This window comes from Saccopteryx leptura, chromosome 9 (genome assembly GCF_036850995.1).
Source record: "Saccopteryx leptura isolate mSacLep1 chromosome 9, mSacLep1_pri_phased_curated, whole genome shotgun sequence".
NCBI lineage: Eukaryota > Metazoa > Chordata > Mammalia > Chiroptera > Emballonuridae > Saccopteryx > Saccopteryx leptura.
The window spans coordinates 34,632,329-34,653,166 of record NC_089511.1 but is presented as its reverse complement, the minus strand read 5'-3'; the positions used below and the strand labels follow the sequence as shown (position 1 = coordinate 34,653,166).

The 20,838-nt window shown below is 45.4% G+C and overlaps 2 protein-coding genes across 6 annotated transcripts in view; one reads left to right on the top strand and one right to left on the bottom strand.

Annotated features, from left to right (window-relative positions):
• Positions 1-4,654: 4,654 nt before the first annotated feature.
• On the top strand, positions 4,655-16,674 carry GINS2 (GINS complex subunit 2). The gene is made up of 5 exons (XM_066349516.1): positions 4,655-4,840; positions 5,248-5,362; positions 10,115-10,214; positions 13,372-13,498; positions 13,732-16,674. The coding sequence occupies exons 1-5, from the start codon at positions 4,751-4,753 to the stop codon at positions 13,855-13,857; spliced, it is 558 nt and encodes a 185-aa protein (XP_066205613.1). The 5' UTR covers positions 4,655-4,750; the 3' UTR covers positions 13,858-16,674.
• The window catches only part of GSE1 (Gse1 coiled-coil protein), a 471,483-nt gene continuing 467,004 nt past the window's right edge, over positions 16,360-20,838 (bottom strand). For 2 of the 5 annotated variants that reach the window (XM_066349514.1, XM_066349513.1), the window contains one exon: positions 16,360-20,313. In XM_066349514.1, the coding sequence (XP_066205611.1) occupies positions 20,179-20,313 (135 nt within the window). In that variant the 3' untranslated portion in view covers positions 16,360-20,178. The remainder of the gene's footprint in view (positions 20,314-20,838) is intronic. The other 3 variants (XM_066349510.1, XM_066349515.1, XM_066349511.1) reach the window with 2 other exon arrangements.

The following is a 20,838-nucleotide window of genomic DNA, read 5'->3' as shown; positions in this document are numbered from 1 at the left end:
AATTTTTAAAATTGATTTTAGTGAGAAAGGCCGAGAGAGAGAGAGAGAGAGAAACATCGATCTGTTCCTGCATATGCCCTGACTGGGGATTGAACCAGCAACCTCTGTGATTCCAGACCACACTCTTAACCAATCAAGCCATCCAACCAGGGCTGGGGAAGCTTTTTCAAATAATGTTTTTCTTGATAAGGATAGCATTAGAGTTACAAAAAAGTTGCAAAGATAGTACAGACAGTTCCCATATACTGCCCACCCAGTTTCCCCTGTTGTTAATCTTATGCTGCTCTGTTCCATTTGTTACAATTAGGGAACAAATTTTGATACAGTATTATTAATAACAGTCCATACTTTATTCACATTTCCTCAGTTTTTCCCTGATGTCCTATCTATCTATCTATCTATCTATCTATCTATTTATTTATTTATTTATTTATTTATTTATTTTACAGAGACAGAGAGAGAGTCAGAGGGATAGACAGGGACAGACAGACAGGAATGGAGACAGAGGAGAAGCATCAATCATTAGTTTTTTGTTGCGCGTTGCGACTTCTTAGTTGTTCATTGATTGCTTTCTCATACGTGCCTTGACTGCGGGCCTTCAGCAGACTGAGTAACCCCTTGCTGGAGCCAGCGACCCTGGGTCCAAGCTGGTGAGTTTTTGCTCAAGCCAGATGAGCCCATGCTCAAGCTGGCGACCTCGGGGTCTCGAACCTGGGTCCTTCAACATCCCAGTCCAATGCTCTATCCACTGCGCCACCGCCTGGTCAGGCTGATGTCCTTTTTTTTTTTGTTGTCTTGTTTTTTTGTTCTGGGATCCCATCCAGGACCCCACAGGACATTGAGTCGTCATGAATTCTTAGGCTCCTCTGGGCTGTGAGAGTTTCTCTCCTTGTCTTTGATGAGCTTGGCAGTTTTGAGGAGTGCTGGACAGGTGTTTTGTAGAATGTCCCTCTATTGGGATTTGGCTGATGTTTTTCTCATGATTAGTGTGGAGTTGAGTTGTAGGTTTGGGAGGTAAAGTGTCCTCATTCATGACATCAAGGGTGCATGCTGTCACCATGGCTTATTACTGCTGATGTTGACCTTGATCACCTGGCTGAGGTCCTGTTGGTCTGGTTCTCCACTGTCAAGTTACTGTTTTTTCCTTTTCTATCTGTTCTCTTTGGAAGGAAGTTGCTCTGTGCAGCCCCATACATCGAGAGGGGTGTTATGTTCCACTTTCTTTTAATTTTTATTCATTAATTTTAGCAAGAGAGGAAAAGAGAGAGAGAGAGAGACAGGAACATCGATCTGTTCTTATATGTGCCCTGACTGGGGATTGAACCGGCAACCTCTGTGCTTTGGGATGACACTCTAACCCACTGAGCAATCCAGCTAGGGTTCCACCTTCTTGAAGGCTGAACATCTAATTATATCATTAGGAATTCTTTAGCATAGGGGATTTGTCCCTTCACCCCCATTAAATTTTTATTTTTTAAGCAAGAGAGTGACAGTGACAGAAAGACAGGAAGGGACAGAGATGAGAAGTACCAATTCTTCATTGTGGCACCTTAGTTGTTCATTGATTGCTTCTCCTATGTGCCTTGACCAGGGGGCTCCAGCCAAGCTGATGACCCCTTGCTCAAGCCAGTGACTTTGGGCTCAAACCAGCGACCTTGTCCTTCAAACCAGTGACCACAGGGTCATGTCTATGATCACATGCTTCAGCCTGTACTCAAGCCAGATGAACTCGTGCTTAAGCCAGGGACCTCAGGACCTGGGTCCAGCATCCCAGGTCAACTCTCTATCCACTACGCCATCATCTAGTCAGGTCCTCCACCCCCATTAATTTTCTGTCCAACTCTTAATTCATTACCACATAGGGCATTCTAGCCTTCTAGGGGAGGCATTTCTTACAAAAGAGAGTAATGGTGTGAGGACTGTCCAACCCCATATCAAGTAGCACCCCTGCCTCCATCATTCTTCTCCCTCTCCTACCTCCAGTTTTCCTTTTGTCTGTTTATTGTTTCATTCCACCCACTTTGAGAGGCCAGGCATGAGGCTGGGCACTTGGAACTCCTCTCTGGATCCAGGGAATGGCTCAGAGCTGGACTGGATTAGGACCAATCATTTCCTTCCCATTATCCTCACTATAAAAACCTCCTGGGGGGCATGGTAAGTGTGTGGTTTCTGAGTCAGAAAATCTGAGTCTGGAACTCAAGGAAGGGCATTTTAAATAACAGCTTTATTGAAGAATAATTCACCCTTTTAATGTGTACAAGTCAGTGGTTTTTAGTATATTTACAGAGTGTGCAACCACCACCAGTATCTAATTCCAGAACATTTCCACCAACCCAGAAAGAAACCCTGTATCCATTAACAGTCACTCCCCATTTCTCTCTCCCCCAGCCTTGGCAACCACTAATCTCCTTTCTGTGTCTGTAGATTTACCTTTTCTAGATGGTTCGTATAAATAGAATCATACAGGGTTTTGATGCCTGGCTTCTTTCACTTGGCATAATGTTTTCCAGTTTGACCTACACTGCAGTGTAGCAGGCATCAGTGCTTCCTTCCTCTGTATGGCCAAATAATATTCTATAGTACACATAGACCACATTTTATGTATCCATCCCTCAGCTGATGGACGTTTGGGCTATTTCCACCTTTTGGCTGTTGTGAATTGTGCTGCTATATAGGAAATGTCATCTAACAAGTCCTCCAAGTGACCCTGATGTACACTCAAGTTTGAGACTCCAAAATACCACCATTTGTAGTACGTAACACTGCACACTATCTCCTGTTCTCTCAATATTCCAGTGAGCTCAGCAGCAGCACTGTCCCTGTTTTACAGATAAGGACACCAGGATGCAGGTAATATGGACACTGGGCTCTGCTCACTCTCCTACTCACTCTGCTGTGGCCTCTCTGAACCTTGGCTTTCCCACCAGCTCTTTTCCTTTGCTCTTTTCCAGGCTGCAAAAAACCCAGAGGGAAGCCTCGCCAACTTTGGAACACAAACATTTGCCAGTGAAGAAAACATTCTCCCATCAATCAAAACCCAGACAAGTTGGCACCCACTCTCTGCAGATGCCTGAGGGAGCTTCTATTTCATGAGAGGCCAGGTGGTCCAAAGCTTCCCCTTCTCCCTAAACATCCCAGGCTCCTTCTCTTCCTACCTCTTTGTCAGATGAGGAAACTGAGGTTCAGAGTGGTCACTTGCCGTAGGTCACACAGCATCCTGAGGGACTTTTATTTATTTTCTTTGAAAGTATTTGTTTTCATAAGTGACACACAATGAAGTTAATCTCCAGGTCTGCAAATGACAACTTCCCATGGAGATAAAAAACAGACATCGTTTTCCATGCCATGTGAGTGGGCAGAACTTAATTATAGTCTTATTTCATCTTCCCAGCAATCCTAAATAGGGCAGGTTCAGGGACTTAGAGGGTAAAGCATGGGGTTATCTGAGGTGAGGTAGCTTTCCTGCCAGGATACAGAACCCTGGAATCCTCCTGTCCCCTATACTTTTTCTCAGGGCCTAATGAACAGGGTTTCAAATTCAAGTCCAGCCCAGTACCTGTCCCTACTAGTCAGGCACTGGCTGCCTTACCTCCCTGGAATCTTTCCTGGCCTATTAGCACTCCATCAGAATGCCCCTGACCTTGGTTAAAACTCAGCTTTCCTTTCCCTTTCCAGACCCCTGAAATACAATTCTCCAGGAGGGTGCATATTAACTCAGAATCTCCTAGGGGATTCTGACACAGCAGGGAGACTGAGGACCACGGCGTTAGGTTTTACACAAGCCCGCTGTATAGAGGGACCTCTTCCATGAACAGATGAGCACATCAATACATATTTGCTGCAGTCTGCAGACTTGCTGCTTCATAAGCTTCACCAGGGGTGCTTGCCAATGCACGGATCCTGAGCCTTTCCTCTGCAGTTTCTGAACTGGAAGATGTGGGTGGGGTAGAGGAATTGACCTTTTCATATATATATATATATATATATATATATATATATATATAAATTTATTGATTTTTTTTATAGGAAGGGAGGAAGAGGGAGGGAGGCCAACAGAGACAGAGAGCAAGAGAAACATTGATTTGTTGTTCCACTTATTCATACCATCATTGGTTGATTACTGTGTGCCCTGACCAGGGTTCGAACCTGTAACCTTGGCATGTGGGGAGGACTCTCTAACCAGCTGAGCCACCCGACCAGGGCATTTTCATATTTTTAACCAATGTGTATACAGAGGGCAGAAGATTGTGAAACGTAAGGAAACAATGCCTTCCCTCACTCTCGCGGGGTCGGGCTATGTCAGGTAATGCTGTGACCCAATAACTGTATTTACTCCTGGCCCCAGCAGTAAGGGCTGTTGATGTTGATTCAGGTGTTGGCGGGTAGGCGCTTGGGACAGGTGAAAGAAGCGTGGTGCTAGGATACTGGAAGGCCGGCAGCAGCAGGTGAGAGCGATGTCGGGCATACGGGAGTGGGCGTGGCTAGCTGCGGGTGGAGGCGGAGCCCGGGGCTGTCCACGAGCGGGCGGGGTCAGCTCACCGACACTTTCAAGGTCGCCAATCCGCGGCACCGCTCTCACCGCTTCCCGCCCACCGGGGGACAGCGCCGCGTTACTATAGGCCGGTCAAGGGTTCTTCCGGCTGGTGGGCGGGCTTCGTGCTGTGGCGGGAAAGCAGCGGCAGCTGCACTTCCTCAGAGAGACTGAGGGGCCGGAGGCCCGGCGAGTCCAGAACCGGCCGCTGTCGCTGCCATGGACGCAGCTCAGGTGGAGTTTCTGGCCGAGAAGGAGCTGGTGACCATTATTCCGAACTTCAGTCTGGACAAGATCTACCTCATCGGGGTAAGGGCGCAGGCCGGCATTGGCCTCAGGCTCCACCCGGTGGAACTGGCGTCTGGAAGAGGTCGGGCAGCGGACTCGCATGTCCAGCCCGCGGGGGCCTGCGTGGACTGGGTGGGGGCGAGGTTCGGAGCCGGGAGACGGGGCAGGTCAGCCCTGGAGGTTCGGAACCCGCGCCTCTCAGGTGATCTCGGGCGGCGTCCCCGCAGCGCCTCGGGAAACACCGGGCTCGGGTGGGCTCCAGGTGCGGCCAGCCCCACGCGCGAGGGCAGACGTGGGCTGCCTCCCGCGCCTGCGTGACCGCGGGGCTTGTCTTTGTGCTGCTTTCTACACGGTGCCCTGCTGTTCATCGAGAGCTGCGAGGTCCCGTCGTGCCTTCAGCGTACCGGGGTTTGTTTTCCCTCCGGCAGGGGGACCTGGGGCCCTTCAACCCCGGCCTTCCAGTGCAAGTGCCCCTGTGGCTGGCGATCAACCTGAAAGAGCGGCAGAAGTGTCGGCTGCTTCCTCCGGAGTGGATGGATGTGGGTAAGGATGTGGGGGAAGGTGCCGGGTGCTGCATCGGCTCCAGGCCCACCCAGCGGCTGAAATGAATGAATGGTTCCGTAGAGTCAGCTGACCGCTGTTACCAGCGTCCCGTCAGTTTGGGTGTGAAGATCACTTTCAGTTCAGATTTTTTTTTTTTAAAGACTCTTTTAAGGGAGGGGAGCGGTGTGGAGAGACGGGAGGAGGAGCAGGAAGCATCAGCTTCAACTCCCCGGGATTTCGAACCAGCGACTTCAGCGTTCTCGGTTGACGCTTTATCCACTGCGCCACCACAGGTCAGGCCAGATTTTTTTTTTTCTTTTTCTTTCTTTTTTTTTTTTTTTTTTTGTATTTTTCTGAAGCTGGAAACGGGGAGGCAGTCAGACTCCCGCATGCACCTGACCGGGATCCACCCGGCACGCCCACCAGGGGGCGATGCTCTGCTGCAACCAGAGCCATTCTAGCGCTGAGGCAGAGGCCACAGAGCCATCCCCAGCGCCCGGGCCAACTCTGCTCCAATGGAGCCTTGGCTGCGGGAGGGGAAGAGAGAGACAGAGAGGAAGGAGAGGGGGAGGGGTGGAGAAGCAGATGGGCGCTTCTCCTGTGTGCTCTGGCCGGGAATCGAACCCGGGACTCCTGCACGCCAGGCCGACGTTCTACCACTGAGCCAACCGGCCAGGGCCAGATTTTGTTTTTAAAGCTATTTCATCTTGCTTTAAAACGAAAAGTGTTAAGTGTTATAAGACCCTAAAGAAGCGTTTGTTTTAATTTAGAATTCGCAGTATCTAGACTACCATGTTGAGGAGCAGAGTCATTATCTCACATTATAGAGAATGCAGGAAAGTAATGCACCGTCCACACAAGGGAATATTATTCAGTCATATAAAGGAATGCTACAGTGTGGATGAACATTGGAAAACCGTATGCTAACTGAAACACACACACAGAGACCATGTATTGTCTCATTCCGTTCATGTGAACTGTCCAGAACAGGCAAATCCATAAGAGACAAAGTAAATTAGTACTTGCCTAGGGAAGGGGGTCTCGGGGTGGTGGAGGGATTGTGTGCAGTCCTTTTTGGAAATAATAAAAATGTTGCCCAACTCTGTGAATATACTGAAAACCATTGGGTTCTTGACTTAAAATGGGTAAGTTGTATAGTCCGTTAATTGTACCTCAGTAAAGCTGTTAGAAAAGACAAGTAACACGTGGAAGATGCAGACAGGCTTGACCGACTTGACTTTTGTGATCTTCCCTCCATCTCAGAGATGTGAGTGGCTCATTATAGCAAAGAGTCTTAATTTTATTGGGGGTAGTAGTCGGCACACACGTAGAATTTGAAAAGCCCTGAGGGATTTTGCGTGTCTCCTCCCCGCTGGGAATCACTGGGGGATGCCTGCCTCCTGGAAGCAAAGACACTTTAGCCAGGCACACTCCAATACGGTTTAAGGAAGACTTCTTGGGCATCTCCTCCTTACGCCCTGTCCTGAAGGGGTGAGTGGCGGTGGTGGTGCTGCAACAAAGTGGGAAACTCAAATTCCTTCAGCTTTAAAGGGCTCTTTAAGTCCTACCAGGCCTGGCTTGGTTAGGGCAGCATCCCTCAAGGCTCCTCATTTAAGATTCTCTCTGGCGGTTTTGGCCCATCTAAACCTTAGCCCAGGCGAGCTTCTTCATAGTCTTGGGCCACACATATTCCATTCATTTATGCAGTCACTCGTTGATTCTTATATGTGCCCTGACTGGGGATCGAGCCCACAACCTGGGCATATCAGGATGACACTAACCAACTGAGCTACCTGGCCAGGATGAACCGACTGCTTTCTGATTCTGCCACCACATTGGTTCTACCTGTTCTTGGATGTCATATTAATGGAATCACCTTGTGTGTCAGTTTTGGTCTCTGACTTTTTTATTTTTAAATATTTATTGGTTTTACAATAGAGGAGGCGGGGAGTGAGAAGTATCAACTCACAGATGCTTTACTTGAGTTGTTCATTGACTGCTTGTTGTATGTGCCTTGACCAGGCAAACCCTGGGTTTCGAGCCAGCGACCTCAGCATTCCAGGCCGACACTCTTATCCTCCATGCCACCGCAGGCCAGACTTGGTCTCTGACTTACTCAGTATAATGCTTTTGACATTCACCCCTGTTGTTGGATGTGTCGCTATATTCTATTATTGCTGAGTAGTGTTCTAGTCTGTGAGTGTGCCACAATTTGCTCACCCATTCTCATGTTGGTGCATATTTGTGTTATTTCCCATTATTAGCTATTGTGAATATGGCTGCTATGAACAGTCTTGTCTAAGTTTTTGTGGATATGTTTTTATTTCTCTTGGGTAAATAAATACCTAGAGTGATGGAATGGCAGAGTTATAGGGCGGACTGTGCTTAACTTTATAAGAAACTACCAACCAGTCTTCCAGAGTGTTGAGCCATTATTGTAATCCCACCAGCAATGTCCAGGAGTTTCCAATGTTCCACAACATTGGGTGTTGTGTCTTTTTGATTTCTTGCAGGGTTTGAACATGTGTATTTCATACTCTGATTTAGCTTTTTTTTTTTTTTAATAAATTCTGATTTAGCTTTTAAAAAAGAAAAGAAGTGAGTCTGCTGTGCAGAGAAGATGTGTGTGGGGAGAGAGCAGTAGAGAGTTGCCCAGGCAAGAGCTGAGTGGTTCGAGCAGCTGACTAAGGGCATTAGTGGTTGGAGTGCAGACATACTTTGAAGGAAGAATCAGCAGGATTTGCTGAAGAACTGGCTGTGGACTGAGAGAGGGAAAAGTTAATTAAGGACTAGCACCAGGGTTGTTGGCTTGAGCTCCAGAAGGAGGTGGAGTTGCTGTTTTCTGAGACAGGGAAGATGGCAGGAGCAGTGTGTGGGCTAAAGTGGACATCAGGAGTGGGGGTTTGGACATGTTATACCGGAGGTGCCAGGTGGGAATTCACGTGGAATAATGTGGGCAGTGAAGAAATTGAGTCAGGAATTCAGGGAAGGGGCTTATCTGGGGATGTAAATCTGGATGTAGTCATGAGCATATAGATGGTATTTAAATGAGGCAGGAAAGAGATCGTATGGAATGTGGGTTAGGTGGCATAGAAGGTCAGGGAACTGAACCCTGCACCGCAGTGTTGAGGGGTCAGGAAGACCAGGAGGAATTGGCGAGACGAGAACTCTGGTGTTCCAGAAGCTAAACAAGAAATAGACTCCGAGGAAGAGGATTGACCCTCATCAAATTTGGAAACTGAGGCCTAGCCATTGGGTTTGGCCTTGGTGTACCTGTGCTGTGGAAGTGTGGGATAGACACCCCTCTGATTGAGGGGGAGTTAATGCCAGTTTCAATTCTTAAAGTTTTGTTGCAAAGGGCATGAGAAATGGATTGATAGTTGGAGAAAGATTTGGTGTCAGGGTTTCTTTTAAGGTGGAAGCTGTTACAGTGTGTTTGGTGGGATGGTCACACAGTGAGAGGAAACAATGATCATTTACGAGAGGGAGACAGTTGCTGGAGTGGTTGGTGTTCTGTGCAGATGAGAGAGGAGGGTCCAGTGCATACCTGTGTATGGGGACAGAGACGGGGAGGAGGTGGCAGGGGTTAGGAAGATGTGGCAGGAGCACGTGGGCACTCAGCAAGGTGGCAACTTAGAGCTGGCGCACTGAGATGAGGGGAGAAGACATGATGAGGTTGGGCACGATCAAAAGTCAGAGGGTGAATGGACCAGGAATATTTTATAGGATTGCTGGATAGTACCATTGGTCCCTACAGATAGGTGGTCAGTCCTTTAAAGTGAGACCCCACGGCATACTTGTGTCTGTGTGTGTTCCTTAGCCACAGTGTGCAGTCCAGATTTAGGACTGGAAGTTTTCTCAGGCTATTAAGGCAGGAAGAGAGGGCATGAGGCAGTGCGGCATATGGAGAGGAATGCAATGCTGGAAGGTGTTGGGCTTGGCTATTTGATTCCAGATGCTGGGCTTTCAACACCTCCTTCCCCCATTATCATCTCACCCCAGACTGGAGTGGCTGTAGTTGTAAGTTGACTTGCTCTTCTGAAGGCTTAGTGGAAATAAATTTCTATAGTCACTGGTTACATTCATCACTTCTTGCATCAAAAGTAGAATACTTTGCTTTTTCACTAAGAAAAGAACTTCTGACTGCCACTCTTTTTATTAATATAATCTTCAGGCCAAAGCAACAATAGTAACAATAATTTACGCCTTCTCAGAGTTTTTGAGGAACTAGGCCCTGAATTATCTATTATAGTTAGTGGTACAAATGATATTCCAAAAACTGGGGGTTTTTTTGTTTTTTTTTTTTTTTTACAGGGACAGAGAGTCAGAGAGAGGGATAGACAGGGACAGACAGACAGGAACGGAGAGAGATGAGAAGCATCAATCATTAAGTTTTTCATTGCGAGACCTTAGTTTATTGATTGCTTTCTCATATGTGCCTTGACCTCGGGCCTTCAGCAGACTGAGTAACCCTTTGCTCGAGCCAGTGACCCTGGGTCCAAGCTGGTGAGCTTTTGCTCAAACCAGGTGAACCTGCGCTCAAGCTGGCGACCTCAGGGTCTCGAACCTGGGTCCTCCGCATCCCAGTCTGATGTTTTATCCACTGCGCCACCGCCTGGTCAGGCCCAAAAACTGTTTTTGATGTATTTGTAAGTTCGTTGAATAGGTAATATAGTCACTTGGTAAATTTGAAAGGTTTAAAAAATATTTTGGTTATGGTGGCTGTAAAATCTATTTATTTCTAAATTTCAGAAAAGTTGGAGAAGATTAGGGATCATGAACGAATGGAAGACACTTTCACCCCTATGCCTAGCCCTTACTACATGGAACTGACCAAACTCCTGTTAAATCAGTAAGTAGGCTCACTTCTTCGAGTCCACATGTAAGATTGAGCTCACGATTCTCATCCCTTCACCCCTGCCCTTCCTTTCTTGTTCCCACCCATTACCAAGGTGGCTACCCAGTTGCTCAGATCAGTAATCTAGGAGTCAGCTCTGCACAGGTACACTTGCCCAGATTCTCTCTCCCTTGCTTGTTTTTCCTTTTCTCCACCCCTCCCTCTCCTGGTAAATCCCTTAGTTCTTTTCATTCTACCTTCTAATTATCACTTGACATTTGAGCTCAGTATGAGCCTCCATCATCATTTCCAGCAGTAGTCTTTTCTTAACTATAAATATGTTTTATTAATAAGGCTTACCCCTTTTTATTCTTTAAGTATGTGCATTTGAGTTCTTGCATGTCTGTCACATGAAAGGCTAGAGGACTCATATTTGCCTCTGAATCTGAGCTATAAGAAAGGCCCACTGGTGGCAGATATGTGCTGTAGTAAATCGTTTCCCTACATCCACTTCTGGATCCCCTTTAGCTTCTAATGCACTCTCCACATTACAGCCAGATAAAGATAAAGCTGCCATGTGGCTCTCCTACTCCTACTTTCCAGGGTAAAGTCCTGATCACGGTATTCAAAGCACTGCATAGGCTGGTTTCCTCCTTTCTTCTCTCATAGCTCTCTTACAGTTCTTCCCTCTGATTCTCTAAGTTTCTGGCTCACATTGGCTTCTTTTACTTTATGCATATCAAGGTCCTCAGGGCTTTGCATATACTGCACCCTCTGCCAGAAAGTCCATCTATTATTCCCTGCTCCCTCCTTTGGTTTAGTGTAACAGATACTCCTTTCCTGTCCCCCTGTCCTTTTGGCATCTCTGTACACCTCCACAGAATAATTGTCAGTTATAATTTTCTAATCTCCTGTCTGGATATGTTCTTCCCCCCACCCCTTGTTTGAATGGGCAGGGACTGCATCTTGTGTGTGTTAGTATAGTACCTGGTGTTCACATGTTTGTTGAATGAATGAATGAATAAATGAAAAACAGTGGAGGGGGAAGGAAAGTGGATAATTTTGCTTGGAACATACCCAGAATATAATTTACAAAAAGTCAAGCCTTTGGCACCTTTTATTTATTTATTTATTTTTGTATTTTTCTGAAGTTGGAAACGGGGAGGCAGTCAGACAGACTCTTGCATGTGCCCAGCTGGGATTCACCTGGCACACCCACCAGGGGGCGATGCTCTGCCCATCTGGGGTGTTGCTCTGTTGCAACCAGAGCCATTCTAGCGCCTGAGGCAGAGGCCATAGAGCCATCCTCAGCGCCCAGGCCAACTTTGCTCCAATGGAGCCTTGGCTGCGGGAGGGGAAGAGGGAGACAGAGAGGAAGGAGAGGGGGAGGGGTGGAGAAGCAGATGGGCGCCTCTCCTGTGTGCCCTGGCCGGGAATCGAACCCGGGACTCCTGCACGCCAGGCCGATGCTCTACCACTGAGCCATCCAGCCAGGGCTTTGGCACCTTTTAATAGATGGATTCAAGAAAAGAACTAGAACAAAACATGGGGAGCTCTATTACCTGCTGTAGAGCAAGGGCTAGGGGCCCACTAAATGGCATTTCTAGATGCAAATGAAAATTTGAGCCACATAACCCAGACTTGGCCTTCAGTTGATATTAGGCTGCATTTCCCAGCTTATTAAGTGTTCCACTAGATACTGATAATTAGCTTGAGTTCCTGGTTTAGTGGGAGAGAGATGTGACTCTTACCCAGTAGTTACACTAGTGTGATAAATGCTGCTTGGAGTATGTTGGGATATGACCCTGATGCCAGGTGGTGCCAGAGAAAGGATCTTAGGCTAGAAAGATGAGGAAAAATTTACTAGGGGAGAACACAGAGGTGTGAAAGGACACGATGGGTTTGGGAGGCAGAGCTGCTGAGGCCCATGTAGCCTATGTGGGGGTGGGGGAGCCGAGGCTTCTCCTCTGTCGGTGGCGGGCCCTGGGAGGGTGTTCAGGAAGGAGTGTGCCATCTATGGATGTAAGAAAGCCTGCTGTGACAGCGGGTGTGTGGCTGGGATGGGAGAACCTGGAAGCAGAGGTGAGGCCCTGTTCCTCTTGTTTTTGAAGCTCAGTAAATTATGTATGCATTTCCTTTTGAAACTCTTGTTTTAGAATTCTTTAAAATTCATTTGGCTAAGGGACTTAATTGTATCTTTGTTCTGCAGTTCAGTTAACAAGCAGCTAGGGTCCTTTGTTCTTTTAACCTGCTGTTCAGAGCAAAGGATCCAAATGTTTGGGCTTTAAGTAAAATCTACTACCTAACTTTTATACCACTAATTCTCTGTCTACTAATCAGAAGCTAATTTTAGCATGTAGAGAGATCATTTCCAGCTTATCCTAGAATGCCTGGTGATGAATGATGTTGGATTCTGCTTTTATCTTCCAGTTTGTCTTTTCCCTCAAAGATTAGTTTCAAAAATCTTCACAGGAAGGCTGTGATCACCTCTCGCTGAATCTAGTTCAGACTTTTACCCAGAATTTACTATGTATAGAATTCAGTATGTATAGGTGTGCTCAGATTATGCTAATTTGTGATTTCTGCTGTGATTTTTGTAGACATTTTTCTCTGTAGAGTAGGCTGATACCTACCCTTCAGGGCTTTTGTGAGGCTAGAAATGCTGTGTGGTGCTGACCCCAGTGCCTGGCACAGAACTATTGTCTTCTTTCCCTGGCAGGTTGTAAGCCCTCAGATAACTGATGGAGTATGAGCAATGGAAGTCATGACTTCTGAGCCAGCCTCGAAACAAATTTATTCTGGATGGAAATTTTATAGCACAGAACAGTTATCCTGGGACCAAATATGTCCAACTTAGAGCTTATTCTCTGATAATTATTTTAGGAAACAGAAGTCCTTGTGCCACTGCCTGCCAGGGGACAGGTAACATGAGCATAAATATCTGTGTGAATCATGGCTGAATTTTCTTGGCACCAAGCTTAACTGCTAGAAATGCTTACATCTTAAAATTGAAAACAAAGCAAAAGCAAAACAAATTTTGAGTCTATCTAGAACAGTTTGTGTATTTCCTCGAACCTAAGCAACCTTTTTTTTTAAAGCCATTTCTAGCTAGATATTGCTTTAGTTTACGGAATGCTTCCTTATGTAGTCATTTCACCTTTACTTCCTCTAGTGCTTCAGACAACATTCCAAAAGCAGATGAGATCCGCACTTTGATCAAGGATGTGTGGGACACTCGCATAGCCAAACTCCGGGTGTCTGCTGACAGCTTCGTGAAGCAGCAGGAGGCACATGCCAAGGTAGGTGTGCCGTCGGCCTTTGCGCTAGCAGCTGCCCCCCGGGGTCCCAGGAAGGCCAGGTGCTGCCGAGGGACTTCCTACCGCACTCTGCCTGCTTAGGCTGTCACAAGCAGAAATTACTGGCTGTGCTTTTAAAAATTATCATTGGTTTCTTATATTTGTTCAGTAGATTTACCTTTTTCCAAAATCAGAAACTCCTCAACCAACGCAGTCTGTTTTCTCTTGTGTTCTAGCTGGATAACTTGACCTTGATGGAGATCAACACCAGCGGGGCTTTCCTTACACAAGCACTCAATCACATGTATAAACTCCGCACAAACCTGCAGCCTTCTGAAAGTGCCCAGTCTCAGGACTTCTAGAGAATGACCTTTGATTTGTAAAGGCCTTGTGTGTCTGTGGCAGGAGGCTTGCCGGGTGGTGTGTGAGTGCTCAGGACATGGTAGAACTACTCAAGAGTCCTGGATTTCTAGGAATGTTGTTGAATGTAAGAAAAACGTAATGAGCCCTGGCCAGTTGGCTCAGTGGTAGAGCGTTGGCCTGGCGTGCAGAAGTCCCGGGTTCGATTCCTGGCCAGGGCACACAGGAGAAGCACCCATCTGCTTCTCCAACCCTCCCCCTCTCCTTCCTCTCTGTCTCTCTCTTCCCCTCCTGCAGCGAGGCTCCATTAGAGCAAAGATGGCCCGGGCTCTGGGGATGGCTCCTTGGCCCCTGCCCCAGGCGCTAGAGTGGCTCTGGTTGCGACAGAGCGATGCCCCGGAGGGGCAGAGCATCGCCCCCTGGTGGGCGTGCTGGGTGGATCCCGGTTGGGCGCATGCGGGAGTCTGTCTGTCTATCCCCGTTTCCAGCTTCAGAAAAATACAAAAAAAAACAACAAAAAAAAAACCCCGTAATGAAAAAACAGACTCATCATTGCTGGAAAGCAACAGGTTGGGCTTAGCCCTCAGGATATTCTTTAATTCCACATCTATCTCTAGAAGCCAAAAGAGCTTTGGCAAACAAGCTCTTCTCCCTAGACGAGTCTCAGGTCTCCTGCACCAAACTGTTATGTGTGGGTCAGCACTCAGTGACGTTAGAAGTTGCTTTGAAAAGGTAGACATACAAGTAGTGATGTGGCCCTGGGGATTTTTCTTTTTTGATATGGATCTCTTGGGCTAAACTTAGACTAGAGATTGCTCCACAGAGAAGGATGGCAGATGAGTGGCTTGTGGTGCTGACTGGTGTTGATCACCTAAGCCCTGATAACACAGCAAAGATAGAATCAACCCAATCTCTGTTGGGCTTTTCCCCCCCTGCTTAACTACCAACCAGGAGTAAGCCATGTGGCTAAAATGATCCGATAGACCAAACTGAGGTGTGTAGAAGGCAGTTGTGAACTTCAGACTCTGGTTGTATCTTGTTCTGTTAGCTACTTCTGGTTTAAGGGGATGCTTTAGCTTATCAAGGAAAGTCAGGAAAAAGCTAATTGTTATTGAGGGTGTGAGTGAAGACACAATGCTAGGCACATATAGACACAATATAGTGACTGGGGTACCTACAATATTGCTCTTGATGGTTTTCAGGGAAAGACTCTGAGAAAAATTTATCTAAGTGAAAAACATTTCAATTATAGCATTTTGGAATTGCTAAATTCCTCATAGAAATTATATTACCTTGAGAGGGGAAAATTATTTATAGCAGTGATTTTTCAACTTTTCTCATCTCATAGCACACATACGCTAATTACTAAAATTCTGCACCACACCAAAAAATACGTGTTTTGCCAAACTAACAACCACCACTACCAAAAAAAAGGTAAAATTTTGATTCACACTAGACAGCTAGTGTTGTGTTGGCTGTCATTTTTTTTGACAATCAAAGTTTGGAAAAGAGGTCAGGGCTTCTGACTAAATAGTCAGGTAGGTATTACATGTTTTAAAAATTCTTGCAGCACACCAGTTGAAAATCACGGGTCTAGAGTCATACAGTGAGTAGAAGGTTCTGTAACTAGCTGGTTTGACTGTGGTGTTGTCAAAAGCAGCAGCATGCTATCTTGATTTATTTTGAAGAGTTGTACACACAGGATCAGCTGAGCCCAGGGAGTATCTGCTGGTATTTGCCCTTCAGTGTTTAGAGTCCAAACCTATTTCAAGTGATTGGAGCACTGTTTTTCTGTTCCAACCTGCTACCCACCTAGATGTCCCTCTAGCAAGGCACTGATGCTTATTTCGCTGATGTTTTCACATGGAGGGAGTAGGACACGAGACCTTGTCTGTCGTTTAAGGTGACTGTTTAGAGTTGCTTTCAGATGATAGAACTTGCCTTTTCTTCTAACTCATACTTAGTCCTTCAGATTTAACCTGGGGAATCTTCTAGAATGAAACCACGTTATTGTGGAGCGTAAGGAATCCTGCGTTATCTGTTCTTGCCCTTAATACCTTTCTCTTAAAATCTGAGGTACAGCCTGACCAAGTGGTGGCGCAGTGGATAGAGCGTCGGACTGGGATGCCGAGGACCCAGGTTTGAGACCCCGAGGTCGCCAGCTTGAGCGTGGGCTCATCTGGTTTGAGCAAAAGCTCACCAGCTGGCTCAAGCAAGGGGTTACTCGGTCTGCTGAAGGCCTGTGGTCAAGGCACATATGAGAAAGCAATCAATGAACAACTAAGGTGTCACAACGAAAAACTGATTGATGCTTCTCATCTCTCTCCGTTCCTGTCTGTCTGTCCCTGTCTATCCCTCTCTCGGACTGTCTCTGTAAAAAAAAAAAAAAAAAAAAAAAATCTGAGGTACAGCTGAATCTGTTTTCACATTTTACCTATAAAGCTATATAACTTGAGTTTTGTTTTGTTTTTTAATTTGGCCTTGCTTTATTATAACATAAAAAAGATTTTCCTCTTAACAGGATTTAGGAAGATTTTATTTTTTTGGATGTTGTCAGAAATTACAGCAATATATTCATAAATACCTAATTACTACATTCAACAAATAATATTACAATACAATTAATTCAAACAAGTACACTTAGAACAGGTTTAATTTTCACAGCATCTAAACTGCCCCAAGAGTGACCGAGGCACCGTTCCTCCTCCCTCCCATGTACTGGTTACTGTTCTAGCAATTAAGCACAGGGTACATACAAAGTAACAACCAATTAGCATGGTCTTCCTCAGGTCAAGGCAGAGTTAAGGAGTTTAAGTTAAGTGCTGGATCAAAAAGTTGGGGACAGGCTACTGCAAGTAGTAAGGAAGTCAACAGCTTGGTTACTTGGAAGAGTATAGGGAGTGCTGCTAAGTGGCTAATATACACTTATTTAAGAGTTAACAGAACTGACCATCTCCATCTTGTGGTGAATCCATGGAATTTTCTACATTTAAAAAAACAACATGGCTCAGAGGGAAAGGGAGTATCTTGATTTAATCACTTGAGATTTGGCAGCATTGAGGAAAATACCATTCCATGTATAAACTTAAGATTTCCTGTGTTATATTTCTTCACTGCTTAAATGTGGGCTCCTTTGAATGTTCTTGGAAGTTCCTTAAGGGTATATATAACTTACTAGAATGCCCATGCCAATTTATTGTTTTATTCCTTTAGCATATAGACTGAACTGTTGAAAATCCTATCTTGGTCATTTATCTTAGACAATGGATTAAATCATTTTTTTAAAAAATGTTTATCTGATGATATGAAATAAAACCAACTCATTTTCAAATGATCAGGTGTGTAGTACCAATTTTGGGGGAAAACTGGTTTGTTTCTAAAGATCTGATCAAATGCAGAGCCATGTAATTCAGTTTTGGAAGGTGTATCCTTCACAAATTTAGCGAACCCCCCTTCAGAGGACAGAAGGCAGTGTCTCCTCCAGGTGCCACAGGAAGCACATGAGGTCGTGAAGGATTGGGGTCTTCACGAAAATACTGAGTCTGCAAAATCAATTCTAGAGCAAATCCGGTGTACTTCTGAACTTTGTCTTTCAAACTCAACATGAAATAGCTGAACAAAAACCTTCCGAGTGTGTACTCGTCCGTCTTAAGCCCAAATTGAAAAGAAACTTAGATGAGATGAAAATAAGTTTGTTATAAGATTTAATTTTTGGAGGGAAAACCCATTATTGGGTACTACTATGTCTAAGTGGTGCACTTGTTTGCAAGATACTTTTTTTTCTTACTCATGCTGCCTGTTCTGGTTTATAGTTATATTCTGATTGTCATATTACTTCTTGAGCCCAAGAATATTCAGAGATCTCCAGAGATGGGTGGGAGTTTGATGTGGCAGAGTGAAAGAGACGCTCAAGTGCAGGGTAAACCTGGTGCTTTCAAGGGGCAGGAGGAAAAGCAGTTAATACTAGTGTAGTGACACTTCTTCCACCCCTGGGATGGCCATGACCTCCTCCCGTAACAAAGCAAACCCAACCAAGGGACTCTTGGCTGGTGAAGGGGTGGGGCTGTGCTTTTCTTTCCCATCAGGTTACTAGATTTACATTTTTCTTTTACTTTTAGTCAAGGCCATTATCAAAGCTAATCAGCAAAAGTACCCAGACATTGTGATGGAGGAGGAGGACTGGGAGTGAGTGCTAAGATGCAGCGCGTAAGCTTTCAGACCAGAAACAGCAAGCAGATTTTAAACAGAGAAATTCAGTGATATTTTGCCCTGATTGTTGGCAATAGAGCTCCCTCTAAACACCTGTCCCCACCTGTGGAACATGTTGATCTCTCAATGTCGTTGCAGGGGAGGAGGCCCACAGAACAGCCCTTAGTTCTCCTCAAGTCGTTTCTGTGGAGAGGAAGGCGCTTGTTGACTGCTGATAATACTGGCGGCACTTTTTGTCTGAGTTTGCTAATAACTGGAAGATTCTTGGCAGACATACAAAGCAAACTGTGTGGGAACAGATAAAGCGACACAATGCCATCTGCCAGCAAGCTGTTCTGCACAGCTGAGGTCTGGGGCTGAGGGTGCAGCCACTGTTCGCATTGAGTAGCCTTCAGGAAGGTCAGCCAGCCCTTCCCCTGGGTGAAGGGGAGGCGTGATCGAGCTCAGGCCTCCTCCCCTTCCCCCTCTGGCAGACCAGCCACTGGCTGCTTTAGCCTCTGGTTCAAGCCCATTCAGGCAAGAGATAACTTTCTTGATCTAGATTAAACCTTGCCTGAATGAGCGGTAACTGGGACAAAAAGGAAAATTTCCCCATTGCTTTGCATTGATCTGATTATCCCAGTTTCTAGCTGCTTCTGTGCTTGTCACAGTCAGTTCAAAAGGAGGAGAAGTTCAGCTCCGACATTGTTTATTCTACTTTTTAGGCTTTTACAAAGCTTTGCATCTAAATAAAGCCTCTAAAGTTTCTACTTTGCACCTGTTCTCAGACTGCTGTAAGACACCTTAGAATTCTATCACAGAAACTGCTCACTTCCTGAAAAGGTTCTTCAACAGAGCCCCATGTCTGTATGTGCACACATAGGTGCACACCCAGTATCTGTCTTGTTCACCATAGACTAGCCCCTCCTCACTAACAGCAACTGGGGACACTGCTGTATGCGGTCCAGAGCTGGGGGGAGGGGGAGAGGAGGAGGTAAGTAACACATGGCTTTCTACATCATTTTCTGGTGCAACTCAAAAATGAAGTGATCGCATAGGCGCCAGTGGTAAGCTCTTTTACTTTTCTTCTTCTTTAATTTTTAAAAACACTTCAATATTTAATGTCCTGACCAGCAGCAGTACAAACACTAAAAGCAAGTTTTTTTTTTGCCCAGAAAAAACAAAAAACAAAAACAAACAAAACCCCCAAACAGGAAAACAAACAAACAAAAATCCCCCCAAACCACATATTAAAAATGGCAGGCTTTTTATAACAATAATTAAAGTAATAAAAACATACAAAACTTTGTTTTTTTTTTAATATATATACACAGTACAAGGCTGAAGCACCTTTGACTTTTCTCTCAAAATTTGTTTGTATGAAAACACCCCCCACTGCAGCAACAATTTGGTGGGGGTGAATATATGTATACATAAGATCTCTGTACATTTCCCCCACGGAGTAAAAAAGGTACCTTCAGTTTGTCGATTTGTTTTATCTTTAGGTAAGAGCTTTTCCAGGGAAAAGCCTATGGGTGAGGCTTCAGTACTGTTGCTTTGTGTGCTCCTAGGACTTGTTGCTTTGAAGAAAATTTTACAGAAAACTAAACTGAAACAAGCCCTTTACTTAAAATGCACCCCACCTTCATTCATCTGAAGCAGGTCGCAGTCCCAGGGAGGAATGAGACCAACCCCACACTGCAGCAAAAGCAAACTTGGGTCTTGAGGCATAGTAATATGGCAACACAAGAAAGAGAACACAAGCAGTTTGATCCAATCTAATGTACCCAGGGGTTACAAATGATAAAGTTTTAGTGTTGGTAATGGAGCCTTCATTTTCAGATTTAAAAATGGTGATATGGGGAAAGAATAAAACTGCCTTATAAAAAAACAAAACAACCTATGGATGTTGTCCTACAATGGTTGCTCGCAGAATTACAAAGGTGATTCAACTGCATTGAAGTCAAGGCGAATTCGTTCTTTTTCTGGAGCCTGGAATCCTTTGCTTCATGCATGGCACATTCTTATTATTTTTTTTAAGCTTCAAACCTCCCAGTGAAAAATATTAAATATTCAAGGTAATAAAATAGATAATATTTCTATACTATAGGTTCGGCCTAGTGCAAGGGAAACCGTCACCTAGGATATCCCTTAAAGTAACCCCTAGGCCAATGCATTGCAGGCAATGCAAGGCACTTCCGTAAGTGATCCAGTTCCGCCTGGAGTCGCTCCCTTTCTGAGACAATCTTCTGTTTCTGGCTCCTCAATTCCTACAGAGAGAGAGAGAGAGAGTCACATTAAACAAATGGGTTTCATGGAACCCGCGTAATGCAGAAGTGTGCTGGAGGCCACTTGGAAAAGCAAATCTCTGGCACTTTTAAAAACATCCTCCTCCCAGGTCCGTGTTCTTACAGTGGCCTCTGGGGGCAGTCTGAACTTGTTCTTCCAAAGTTTTAGGTTGTCTAAATATGTCCACCATTGTCTCAGCTTCAGCCCTGGCATTAAAAAAATTAAGCCCTGATACTATAAAACTTTTGCTGCCTCAGGAATGGCCAAGATGTACAGACCTGATCTGAGATAAACCCCACATCCCAGCAGTGGGAGGAAGCCCTCGGGGTTTGTCACAAGTCACAGTTGGAAGACCTGTTGAGCCAGGCTGCAAGGGGAAGGCTTGTTTGTTTTCATCAATAACTTGACTCCTTTAGTAAATTCCTCTTCCCTCCTTAGCAAATCACAGCAGAGGAAAGAATGACAAAGGCAATAAATAATCCCCCAAGAGGAATACATATATATAC

Bases quoted from the DNA above. Each gene is read 5' to 3' on its own strand.
- GINS2 (XM_066349516.1), top strand. From the start codon at position 4,751: ATGGACGCAGCTCAGGTGGAGTTTCTGGCCGAGAAGGAGCTGGTGACC. The intron at 10,215-13,371 runs GTAAGTAGGCTC...TACTTCCTCTAG, and splicing joins ACCAAACTCCTGTTAAATCA to TGCTTCAGACAACATTCCAA. The intron at 13,499-13,731 runs GTAGGTGTGCCG...CTTGTGTTCTAG, and splicing joins AGCAGGAGGCACATGCCAAG to CTGGATAACTTGACCTTGAT.